The 13510-nt window shown below is 47.0% G+C and overlaps 1 protein-coding gene across 1 annotated transcript in view; it reads left to right on the forward strand.

Annotated features, from left to right (window-relative positions):
* The window catches only part of PAPPA (pappalysin 1), a 243099-nt gene that overhangs the window by 209374 nt on the left and 20215 nt on the right, over positions 1-13510 (forward strand). The window contains exons 20-21 of the mRNA XM_077769774.1: positions 1650-1759; positions 10270-10341. Coding sequence (XP_077625900.1) covers positions 1650-1759; positions 10270-10341 — 182 coding nt within the window. The remainder of the gene's footprint in view (positions 1-1649; positions 1760-10269; positions 10342-13510) is intronic.

Raw genomic sequence — 13510 nt, forward strand, 5'->3', positions numbered from 1 at the left:
AAGGGAGCCTATAGAATGGCTAACAGAATAGAATTGGGTCTCTTGTGATCCACTTTATGTTCAAGGATGGTCCTGGCACTAAGCTGGGGGGAATGACCTCCTTAAAGGCCTTGGTCATATTCTGACATGTCTGTTCTTTGCCCACATGAATGAGCACCATTTGAGAGTCGTGGAGACACGTCATGGGATAGACTTGATTTTCAGGAGACTCCAGAATGTGTGAGGTCAGGGCAGAGAATCAATGCATCAAATTATAGTCAACTTGGCAATGAACCCACAGCTTAATGTCAGCTACCTTCACCTGGGAAGTCCCTGGACCAAGGGTTTCTGTGTACCGCCACCCTGTCCCAGTTCATCACCGGTGCCTTCACCAGCTACCTGATTCATTTTGTCGTTCCTTCATCCAGGTACCCAGTCTTTTATCCATGCACTCCTCCGTCTGTGTACCCACTTCCTCCTTTGTGAGAAACAAGAATGCCTGCTGATCATTCACTCACTGTGTCATTCACTAACTCAGTCACTCAGTTCCTTGTCCGCCTATACACTCACTCACTCCCTGTCTCTTCTGCTCGTTCCACAAATACTTGCTGAGTGCCTACCACCTGCCATGCACAATGCCAGGCTCTGGGCATGGAATGTGGAGCAGAGAGGGCTCAGGAGTTTATAGTCTGCAGGGAAGAGAGCCCTCGATACAACAGCACCGAGGCATGACAAATGCTGGCATGGTGACTGTTGGAGGGTCTGGCCTGTCAGGAAAGCAAGGACAGCTTTTTGGAGCAGGTGGCACTTGGGTTGAGGTCTGAAGGACCATTAGTAGAGGGTTAGTTGAAGGAGAGTCTGAAGGGTGTTGAAGGCACAGCTCAGGAAGCATGTGTGCAAGCCCAGTGCAAGCAGAAAGTGAGGGGTTAAGAGGCTGTGCTGCAGTCGTGGGCTCACCGTGCACTGGGTTGATGCTTACCATGCACTGGGCTAGGCTCATGGGTGAGCCACCCTCCTCCCTACCCATCCAGGGCATCGTTGTAACTGTGGAAAGATAGGCATGGGGAGGGGGTAAGGCCAGCACTGAGAGACTCATTGCCGACACTGCTCTCACTCAGGTGCAAAAATCAGGGCAGGCTGCTCAGAGGATTTGAACTGAGCCATGAAGAACTGATAGGATTTCACCTTGAATAGGCACATGGGAGTGATTCAGAAGAAGGGGTGAATGGGAGCAGACATATACAGGCAAGGGGTTGTTTGGGGACTCAGATGGAAAACTTAGTGCAATCTGGCTGGACCACCCAAAGCGTGAAGATGGTTAATGGGAGATGAGATTGACTGGAACATGGGAACCTATGAATGCTGGGCAAAGGGAATTGCACTTTGTCCTGCTTGTGAGGAACCTTGGAAGGGTTCTTAAGCAGAGGAGGTACATGACCCAACTTGGCTCAGGGCCAAAAAACATGGTGGTGGGTGCAGGCTCGATTGGAGACAAGAGAACAGAGTCAGAGAGATGAGGACTGCCCTGCTGGGAGTTCACTTCTTTCTCTAGCCCTCAAGACCAGGGTGGCCCAGTCCAGAGTTACAGAGCCCACACTGTATGAGAGCAGCCCGTGGAATATCAGGGAACTGGGGGCTGAGCTGTGACCTCATGCTGTGCTTCCCCCCAGGGTCGGAGTGTGTCGCCTCATGCCTGGACCACAACAGCGAGTCCATCATCCTGCCAGTGAACGTGACTGTACGTGACATCCCCCACTGGCTGAACCCCACCCGGGTGGAGGTGAGTGACAGAGCCAAGCCCCGTGATGAGGGGAGGGCAGTGACCCTGTTGGATACTCACCATGCCCTGGTACTGCATTAGCCCTTGTATATATGTTGAATCATTGACTTGTCACACCTGTTGTGTGGGGTGGGAACTGTTCACACAGGTCCCTCCGAAGGACCATTTACTTACTGGTCCACTGAATCCTGATGGCAGCCTAGGAATAAGAGGACTGATGTCCCCAGTTTAGAAATGAGGAAACTGAGGCACCAAGAGCCACACAGAAAGAGTCAGGTGACAAACCCATGTCTGTCTGACTGGGAAGTGTGTAGTGGTAAGGATTTTGCAACCTGGCTTCCCTAGATAAGCTCTTAGAAGGCCTTCCACATTCCATGGCCTGGGTTTCCGGTATCCTTCTCCGCATTTACCTTCTTTGGCGGAAAGCAGATGATATGCGATATGGGAACTAGTAACACCCACCATTTATGAAGTACTCAGTATATTCACGCGCCCAGCACTCAGCACACAAGACTACACTGTAACCTCAGAATCACTGGATGGAGCGGGGGTGGAGGGGAGAGTGGCACTGCCTCCACTGCCTATTGGCAGACAGCCCTCAGGAGTACGAGGGCTCGAACCCAAGTCCAAGTGCAGTGCTCTTCCCACAGTGCCAAGCTGGCGTGGTCCGGGCCAGAAGGCCACGCAGGCGTCTCCCCCTGGCAGCCACTGCCATTGCCCAGGTCCACTTTGGGGTGGCCACACCCCTTGCCTGTGTGTCACCTGACCCATCCATGGCCCTAGAGCCAATGCGGGACCCCACACTTGCCCTCCAGGTCAGCGCAGCTGCCAGGCCTCACATACCACCAGCTCTGGGCACTGGCTTACCCTGGAGAATGTGAAGGAGGGAGGCAGGGCATGCAGGACGACGTTTGGCTGTGTCCCTCTCGGCCAGGCTCTCTGCCCAGGGAGCAGGGACGCCTTGCTCCCCTGCTGCAGATCTTGCTCCGGATAGCCAGGCAGAACCCGATACTGGGTGTACGGTTTCTCAAATGAGCTGAGGGCGTGATTGCGAGGGCTTACTCAGCACTCAGTCTGTGGAGCTGGCGCTGGACTGGGCCAGCCTGCCCTGCTCCCCCGTGCACACCGACGTTCTTCTCTTTCCTCTTTCTCACCTATGGCCCTCTGCCCTATATCCAGCTGTAGTCCCTTTTTCCTGCCTCTGTTTCTCTCTCCCCTCTCCCAAGACCTCTCTCACCTTATTCCGCCTTGCGCCCGCCCATCCTTTCCCCTCTGTCTGCCCCTGACTTTCCCATGCATACCCGAGACAGCTCTGTTTCCCTAACCTCAAGCTCCTCTGTATTCCACCCTGAGCATGCCGTTCCCCATCGCTAACCCAGCGCCCCCACGTAGATTCTCACCGAATGCCCCAGTGAATGGTGGTTGCTGTACACACCTAGGGGCATGCACAGAACCACCGTGTCAGGATGTCAAGGAACCTGGAGATCAGTACAGGCCCCTCATTGCACAGATGGAGAAACTGAGGAGCAGAGAGAGAGGAGATGAGGCCAGGGTCACAAAGGATGAAAGCTGGGATCATGCCATGCCGTGCCTCCCCTCCCTCTACCCTGCCCTGATTCCATATACCCAAAAGGCAGGGGAATCACACTCCTCCATGGAGCAGACACAGGAGACCTCCCTCATGCCCCACTACTGGAGGTCTTCTCTGTCTGGGATTCAGACCAGTTTCCCCTGGCCCAGCTCCCACCCTGGCCTTTGCTCTGCCCCCTGGGTGAATTCCCACCCTTCCCTCTGTGAGCCCGGGCACTAAAGAGTTCAGTTATAATTCACTGTGAAATAAATCCAGGGATTTGAAAGCCTGCCAGGGCCCCCCGCCCCCGNAGTTCCCTGGTCTGCCGGCCTTTATTGATGCCGGCCTACGGAGAGAGCCATAACGAGGTTCAGACCTCCACCAGTCTCCAGAGGCCTCATTATCCAGGAGGAAAAAAAAACGTGGTAGAAAAAGGGAGGAGGGTGAAGGGCAGAGATTGATGATTTCCAGGAATAAGGCAGAAAGGCTAGCCTCTGCTGCGCCCTTGCCCTTGTGTGACGAGAGCTACGTAGAAACAGAGCAGGCATTGCCTGGCTGGAGCAGGCCCTCGGTAGCTCTGCTTTCTGTGGCCTGCCTCCCAGGGCCAGTGCAAGGTAAATGGGTGGGGGCCAGGCTCTGCTCCAACCCCTGTCACCTTTTCCCTGGGTAAGGAAGTGTGAGGCCATGACTGACATGTAATGGATGCCTCCTGTGAATCAGGCACTCCGTCAGCCTTTATTTACACCCGTCCCTGCTGACGCAGTCTGTAAGGTAGGTTTTAGTCTCTCCATTTTTCCAGGAGAGTGAATTGAATCTCAGCGATAGAAGCCACTGCCTAATAGGAATTGAAGAGACCCAGGCCAGTCTAATGCTGCACTTTTCTCCAGCTTACTCTGCCATCTCTGTTGAATGTATAGCAATAATTATAAAGCCAAAATGTTGACTGATCGCTTGCCAGGGAATGTGCTGGTAAATAGTTAACAACTGGCTGTCTGCCACCGCCCCCAAAAAATAACCATATAGATCTCTGATTTGTATCATTTGCCGATGACAGTGGTGTAAAGACTTCCCTCCATGGCAGACTTCAAGTTGTCCAAATTGCCCTCATTGCACACAATGTTGGGAAGGGATGGGCATCACCACCTCCCATGAGCCCACGTGAAGGGCTCTGTTTTAAGTACTTTACATGTATTAGCCTGTATGATGAGAACAGTTCCCACTTAGATGAGTGGAATCTCAACACTGAGAACATACGAGTAATGCACCAGGACAGTGACCTTTGTGAAGGCAGGCCCATGGTCATCTTACTTACCATGGTACTGCCCTTAGCACCGAGCACACAGTGGGTGCTCACTTAATACTTAATGGTTGCAAGGTCAGGTGACCAAGGTTCTAGTGCAAGCCCAGCCAGCTTCTTGCTGTATGTCCTTGGACAAATCATTTATAGGAGCTGAGGTTTCCCCATCTGTGGAAGGAGACTTAGTCCTGGATCAAGAGTCACCAACCCAAACACCCACAAGAAGCAAGCAGGCGGGATAAATGTGTGAAGCAGGCCAGGCCTATCATTCTGTATATTAATTACCTGTGCATATTATTCATAGTAGTAGCACTGTTTTACTATACATATTTCATACAGACAGAATTAAAGAAAATATAAGAAATGCCCATGTACCTACTCACCAACTTAAGAAATAAGACTTTTTAAATATAGATGGAAGTTCTTCTTATTGAGATTTATTGTACATGCTACTCCTGAGCATAATAGTTGATAAATGTGTATATTTGTGGCCTGAAATCACTACCCAGGTCAGGGTCTCTGACTCCCCAAAGATCATCCCTTCCCCATGCCAAGGAATGGCTGTGCCAATGAGATAACTTCTACTGGGGTTTCTTATTCCTTTTTATTGAGGTATCATCAACATATAAAATTATATTAGTTTCAGGTATACTAAAATTTTAGTTTTACTTTCAAGAACAAGAACACTGTGTCCCTTCATTATTTTAAAAGTTCTCTCCTTTGAAACTCCCCTCTCCCCCCCACCCAACTCCCCACTCCACTCCACATGTACTTTAGGAAGTGACAGGGATATGGAAGATACAGAGAAATCTTTGGAAGATACGGAGAAATCTTCCTCTCCTCTAATAAATGAGACGATACAAATTCAATGACAGATGGAAATGTCTCTTGGGCTCAGCGCTGGAGAGACTGAAGGGAATGGTAGAGAGAGTGGTGAACTCTGGAAAACATATCCTGCTTCCCAAAGGGGTCGCCCTAGCCAAGTGTGGCTGTGTGGAAATATGTGCCTAGCATGGCTAGATTTTCCACTTTTTCTTGAGAAAAAAATAAGAAATCTGGAGTCTTTAAAAATGTAAAACCTCTTAATTTTTTAAAAAATACTGGCAAATAATTTTGACTTCTGTTAAGCACTTTGTGTGCCAAACCGAACATTGCTGTGGGTTGTATAGCCTGGAAGCTCTTGGCTTGCAACCTTTGGATGAGATAGACTCCCAGCCCTGGGCATCTGGAATTCAGGGTGGCAGCCTCTGTCACCAGCCCCTAAGGAGTGCCTCTAATCTGCCCTGTACCTCGACTGGGTCACAGCAAATGCAGCTCATGACCTCAGAGGCTTGTGATTCCTGTAGGTAGCTGGGACCTTGCATCTTATAATTACTTATGGAAAAAAAAAAAAGGATGGAAGGAGGGAGGAAAAGGAGAAGAAGAAAAGGATGGAGGTACTTAAGGGGAAAAAATGGAAGTCGCCATTTATTGAATAGCTAAGATATATAGGCATGGTTTGTTAGGCAGTGTACTATATCCCACCTCATTTTGTCTCCACCATACCCCAGTGAGATCGATAGGATCACTCTTTTACACAGGAAGAAGCTGAGGTTCTCAGGGCTTGTCACTGCCCAATTCACTTAATGAATGTGGTTCAATCAGAATTTGAACCCAGCGCTAATTCCCCTGCATTTCATCTCACAAGGCAACCACCTTCCACATTATAAATCACAATTCAACAGTTGCAGACAAAGGGTACAGAATTTCATCCTTGAAGGAGAAGGCAGAACTGTGGGAAACCCTGTCAAGAGTCTACAAGCCAGAGATCGCATGGTTCTGAGTGAACATGAAGTCCAGTCTATCTGATGTATAGATGGAGATATTGTGTGCCCTGAAGGTGAAGCCCAGGATGGAGAGATGTGTCAGGGATCCAGTGATTTCTCATTCACTCATGGACACTCCCATGCATTCACTCACTTGCTCATTGGTTCATTCACTCATTCAAAAACATTGATTATGCCCTTCTAAGTGGCAGGCATCTTCAAACACAAGGCATACAAGGGTGGAAAATGCCTCGGCTCTTAAAGAAAGCCAGAAGCTCCAGACTGATAACAAAAGGCAAAAATTACTTAAATGATAGAATCCACTCACTGTAAGGCCTGTGAATCAAGGAAAGAATTAAGGAGAAAAGAGGGCTCATCCTAGAAGGTATTAGGAGGGGTGTCTGATCTGAGCCTCAGGATGAGTTGGCTGTCTTAAGATGCTTTTTCACATGTCTTTGGCTCTGCCTGGAGCCCATCTTCTCTGGGATATATCTTTGAGACAGTCCACCCCCACCTATCTTTGTCTTACAGCCTCTCCATCTTTCTGAACCTTGGTCTTTCCATAAAGAGTAAACTATTTTATATTTGCAGCTTTGGGGGCTATGGCAGTGTGAAGGAGAATGTAGGGTTCCAAGTATAGACCTGGAGAATGTATGGTTCCAAGTATATAGGGTTCCAGAGAGCCATGAGCTTAATTCCTGTCATGCCTCTGTGTATGGTTTGGAGCAGGTTGTTTAAGTCCTCTGTGCTCCGTTTCCTCTTGTGTAAACCAGACTCAAAAATAGTACCACCCTTATAGGTATAGTAGGAATTAAATAGATGAAGCCCCAAGCACAGGGATGTGTTGATTAGGATGAGGATAATGATGGCAGGGTTGGTGCCAGTACTATGATGATGACCAGGTGACGACAGTAGTGCTGGTGGTGCTGCTGATGGTGGTGGTGGGAGCACTGGTGGTGGTGGTGTTCATGCCAATGATCATTGCAGCCAGGAAGAAAGGATGGTCTATTCTTCCTAGGCACCAAGGCAGGAAACGAAAGCCATCTTACAAAACCTGGTCTGAAAGTGGCATCCAGAAGAACAAGGCCGATATTTGCGGGGCCCAATCTGGGATCCCCCTAGCCTTCCCTTCAGCTCCAGCCGCTTGCCCCCTTCCCAGTTCTCCTCACATACAGAGGGGCCCTGTAGTGAGACAGGTAAGGCGTGTAGCCTGAAGGAATAGTGGAAAATCCAAAAGCCTTGAAAAGATACATAGGCTCCTGCAGATAGTATGAAAGTCCTTTTTCTAAACTCACATCAGATAAATTTCAACCGACAGAAACTTGTATGACCACACCACACCACTCCTACAGACGGATTAAATTAGCTCTCAGATAAACAGAGGGAGGAATGGGCATCAAATCCCTTGTGGACCTAATCCTGCTGTTTTCTACCACTTGAGCCATTACTGAGTGCCCCTCCAAGCATCCCTGGATTTTGGCTGGGGACAGACTCTCAAACCCAGAGATTAAAACCTGGGTAAGGTGTCCCAGAGAATGAAAGCAGGTGACTCTCTCCACTTTTGGCCCTGGGCTGGGAAGCAGAGGGCACCAAAGGAGCTAAGCTGGAAGAAAGGAACCCTGGAACTACTCACATTCCTTCATTTGGCCAACATGTTTGCTGTGTTCCAGGCCTGGTCCTGGGGAGAGACAGAGATGTCTAAAACCCAGAGATGTCCTTGGTTTACCATTCCCATACCATTTATCTCAGTGCATTGTCACAACAAGCTGATGATATGATTTTCAGCACCCATTTCACGGACAAGAGAACCAAGTCTCAGAGTGTAAATTCACAAAGCAAATTCAAGTTGAACTGCCTCCACATCTGATATCCCTAGTGCCCAATGTCCTTCCCCTATATCACCTTATCTAGGGGTAATGGGAGAAGGTAGACAGGGGCAGTAGGGGGTTACATAGTAGACTTCACCTTGCAAGACTGATGGTCACATCTTCAAGTTAGGTTGTTTGTCTAAGACTTTAATTCTATCTACACTAAACTGCTCCTGTAAACTACACACTGTGCTAGGCTTTGTAAGGGCTCTTCTGATACTCACTCTAGAAGAGAGGAAGACAAGTAAAGAAAACACAGCCAATTGATAAAATCATCTCTATTTTGAGATGCAGCCCTTCATTTATAGCAAAAATATTTACTGGGCATTCTCCATGTACCAGATGCCATTTAGGCCTGAATGATCCAAGGGTGAGCCAGAGATGATGTGTGGCAGAGAAGAAAGGCACCAACCCAGCCCTAGCCAGAACTTGGAGTCATGTGATTCCCTTTGTTCCAAGTTCACCAAGAAACCTAATTCCAATTGGGTTCCCATATAGGTCTGCCTTCAGGGAGAAAAATGGGTTGGTCACATGGTTTTCTGTATTCTGGCCCATATGACTGTTCATTTCTTAATTAAAATTAATCAATTGGCACTCATCCAGGAGAGCAAGCCCATATCATATAGACTTCTATGGCTGGTCCCTCACACACTTAGCTCTTGTTGCAAATCTGAGCATTGGCTCCAGGTTATTTTTATTTCATTTTTTAAAGCAATTGTAATTTCGGCATGAAACTTCAGGCATCTGTGGCAGAATAGAGAAAGGAGCTTCTGAGATCATTATGTTAGCCCCATTCCTGATGCTATTTGCTTTTCTAGTTTTAGCTTTCTTTTTTCACTCCCTTTAAAAACTATCCTCCTATTGGATTTATGTTATGAGCTGCTTTAAATAATTTCCAAAACAAGTGCTTGCTTCCAAATCCTGGTTTCTTCACTCAACAGTTATGCAGCTGGAAGAATTTATTGTCCTTATGACCTGAGATTAATGCCCACCTTACCGCATGGCAACGAGTAATAAATAAGATAATGCATAAAGTAATTAGCACCACAAATGTACTCAACATATTTTAGTTGTTGTTATCATAGTAATAATTATTTTTATTAAAGGAGGCTAGAAATAAATGCATATATGCATACCTATAAGCTCTGAGGGGGTTGGGGAAGGCACCACGGAGGAAATAAGTCCTGAGCTGCAATTTCAAAGCTAACTGAAGATTCTCAAGGAGGCAAGATGGGGGAGGGCATTTCAGTGAAGGAGAACAGCAAGAACAAAGTCACAAGGGTGTGGGAGTACGGACAACGTCAGGGAATTGTGAGCGGGCCCATATGGCATGGCGGCAGGTGGAGGCAGGGAGGGTTCTCTATGTCTCCAAGGGTTCTGAACCAGCCCACTGCTCTCAAACTGTAGTATACATCAGAACCATCTGGCAGGCTCATTTTTAAAATGTGGAGTCCCAGGCCCTGGGCCCGGTGAATTGGATTCATTAGCTCCAAAGAGGCTCTGAAATATCTGCCTCCTTACTGTGTTCCCACAGCGCCGCTGACAAGCATGGTCCTCAGCACATGCTTTGGGCAACCCAGCTCCACACTACTCTCCCAGCTTCCTGCTATAGCCAGATATCCACTCTGCCTTGTCTGCCTCCTCCCTCCACCCATGGGTCAAACACCAGCCAAGAATTTCCTGAAGGGCCCTTCTAATCGCATCTTCATCCTCCAGTTTTGCTTCTCTTCAGCCCGTATTTCTGCCAGGGAAATGCAGAATTCTGACACCTACAGAAAACACAAGTGTTATTGTGATCTTCTGGTTCCTGTTATTTGCAAGTATTTGGGCAAATTATTCATGTAAATATCGGGGTGAAGTCAGGACTTGGAAGAGCCAAGAAGAGGTGGGGTGGTTGAATGTGATGTCCACAAAGAGATGGCTTCCTCCAGCCCCAAACCCATCTGACCGCTCTCTCCCTCTCTCTGCAGAGAGTTGTCTGCACGGCTGGTCTCAAGTGGTATCCTCACCCTGCTCTGATTCATTGTGTCAAAGGCTGTGAGGTGAGTCCCTAAAAATGATCCTATTGTTATCATCATCATCATCATTATTGTATGTTAATCATGGCTACCATTTGCTATACCTTCTAAGTGCTGTAAATATCCCTTTAACAGACTTCTTGGAAAGAAAGGAGGAATCCTGTTTTACAGATGGTGAAACTGAGGCACAGAGATACCAACAAACATACTCAAAAATACATTTAGTGGATAACAGCGTTGGGATTCCAAGCCAGGTCTTTCTGCTTCCTAAGCCTGTGTACAACGTAATATTGCATCTGTAAGGGAGGGAGGCCATATTAATTTTGCATCTTTAATATGCCAGGCATATTACCCAAATTATCACATTTAACCTTTACAGAACCACAGGAGGCATGTTTTCTCTTTCCAATTCCTACTCTGCTGCTGACCATTACTTGAAGGTCACTTCCTTTTGCCACACATTTGTCTTTCACTCATTCTTCAACCCCAGAATTAATATGGACATCTTAGACCCAACCATAGAGCTGAAAGTGGAAGATCTTCTCTGACCTCACAGTTGACGTGTTCCCTGTAACTTGAAATTATGATCTGTCTCTTGGTCTCAGTGACAAGCCTGGGAAGGGACAGGGTACTTATCATATCATATGTATACTTAAGAGGGTACTGTCTATGGAACCAAGAGATATTTCTGTGCACCCCAAGTTCTTTGTGGTTCTTCTCAGCTGACAGTGAAAAGGAGGCCCCAGATTGCATCCAGGTGGGTAAACACATATCTGTGGTGCCCCCAAAGCCCACTCAGGAAAATGCAGGTGAAAAGGACTAGATGGTGCTTTAGAAAACTTTGTGGGGTTTTTTTTTCTTTAAGTTTATGTATTTATTTTGAGAGAGAGAATGGGAAGGGCAGAGAGAAATGGAGGGAGAGAATCCCAAGCAGGCTCCATGCCCAGTATGGAGTCCGACCCAGGACTGGAACTCAGGAACCACAAACCTTGAGATCATGACCTGAGCCAAAATCAAGAGTTGGATGCTAAATTGAGCATCCCAGATGCCCCGTAGAAACTTTTGCATTTGATGAAATTCTTAGAATGTCAGAGCCAGAAATGCTCTTCTAGATGATCTAAACCTGACTTTTTATTTTAAAGATGAGGAAACTGAGACCTAGATAGCAGCCCAATCTAAAATTTGATGGAATGCCAAAACTGGAAGGTTCTTAGTGTGATCTAACTTAGTGTGATCTACTCAATGCTTAAATGGAGTGAAGAACAAGGGCCAGAGAGGGGATAGACTGGCCCAAGGTTGCCAGCATAAAAGCCACAAAACCAAAGCATGAACCTGGGTCTCCTGACTCCAGCCCAGTGCTTTTTCTCCTCCTCTAGGCCACCTCCCGCCCATGAAACACCCCAGAGCTGCAAGTGTCACAAGACAGTTCCTGAGTCACATTTTTGTTTCTGTGTATTGGTTAGGGGCTCCCTACGGCATCTGCTCAGGGCACTTGACACTCATTCTTCTTCTTTAAGAACCCTCATTCTTCCAAGGCTCAACCAGGAATGGCAAAATCAAGGCCAAGGCCCAGGCTTTGTTGCTTCCTTCCATCTCTCTGGATCGGTCCAGCGCTTTGAGAAAAGGAAGCTTGGATTACCTGGGCACTTGTTCTGCTGAGTCGGCGGTTTGGGCAGCCAGTGTGACAGCAGAATTCGATCCCTCCTTTGACTCAGCACTGGGGCCTAGGAGACCCTCACCTGTCAGGCTCTGAGCCCTGCCAATGATGCTTATCGCCTTTGCCCTTGTAGGTGCCCCTCCTCTCCTTTCCTCCTCAGCTTAGAGCTAATAATTTGCCTCTTGCCTGGGGCTGAAAACAATGCCTGGAAGAAATAACAAATGCTGGGCCCAGGGAAGAACCATCAACCTGGAGTGTCTAGAGGTAGCCAAGACTGAGAAAGGGTTTTGAGACTCCTGAGCCCTCTAACCCACCTGTGTCCAAAGTGGTCATTCTCTCACTCATGTATCAGAGCTTCACTGGTGCCTGTGATGTGCCCAGCACTACTCTATGTTCTGAGAACACCATGATCTTAGTCAAGTGAAACAGTACTATGCTCTTCCTGACTCACCTGTGGTATTTTCTTGCCCCTTGTCTATCCAAGTATCCATTCCAGCATCATTTTACTGAGTAAACACGTAAGGAATGTACATTTGATATATTTTTGCTCAAATTGCCACACATTTTGCTAGGAAATATAGGATGCAAAAATAAACAACACACATTTCCATCCATCAGGAACTTACAGTAAAGGAGACAGATAGTTAAAGAGAGACTCTAAAAGATTACCAAGAGCTGTAACCAAAACAAGTACAAGAAGCTATAGAAGCACAGAATACCCTGGGGGTATTAGAGAAGGCATTTTGGAGAGATGAGGTTTAAGCTAGATCTGGAAGGTTGACTTCCTTGCTTGAACACAGTAGTAGTAGTAGTAGTAGTAGTAGTAGTAGTAGTAATAGTTGTAGTAGTAGTAGCCATGAGAAATACCAGAGATGGAAAAAAATCTCTAAGTAGTGAAGTTTTTCACATGTTATTTGCTCTCTCTAGAAATTCTTCCTTCTCCACTCTCATCTAATTAACCCCTGTGTGTCTTCTGATCTCAGCTAAAACGCCATTTTCTAAGGGACATCTTCACAGAGCTCCCTGATTAGGTCCAGTCCTCTTGAACATCATGTACCTTTATTCCATAGCTCTTATCAGAGTTGAAATTGGCCAATTGGATGTGTGATTATTTGACTAAAGCTTGCCTACTCATTAAAGTGTAAGGTCTGGAGGAGTAGGAGCTTGATCTATATCAACTCACTATTACGTCTTTTTCTTTAGCATAGTGTGTCACACATCGTAGGCATTCAGTAAATAAGGTTAAATACAAGATGAATGGGTAGATGGGTGGACGGATGCATGGATGTGGCCACAGGAAGGGACACGTAGCTAATGATGAGATGGGAGATTTTTTTAGGGGCCAAATAATAATAATAAAAAGAATCGGTTTCATTTATTATTATTTTTTCTTCTTCCTCTTCTTCTTTCCTAGCAACTCCTTTATCAAACCAGTTCCTTTTGTTCTAAGGAAGGTGCATTTGGTTTTCTTCCTTCCTGTATTTGATAGGATATAAGAAAGATCCTTAGGAGCAGAGCCCATAGGCAGGTCTCCTA

The sequence above is a fragment of the Crocuta crocuta genome, unplaced genomic scaffold (assembly GCF_008692635.1).
Source record: "Crocuta crocuta isolate KB4526 unplaced genomic scaffold, BGI_CrCroc_1.0 scaffold95, whole genome shotgun sequence".
NCBI lineage: Eukaryota > Metazoa > Chordata > Mammalia > Carnivora > Hyaenidae > Crocuta > Crocuta crocuta.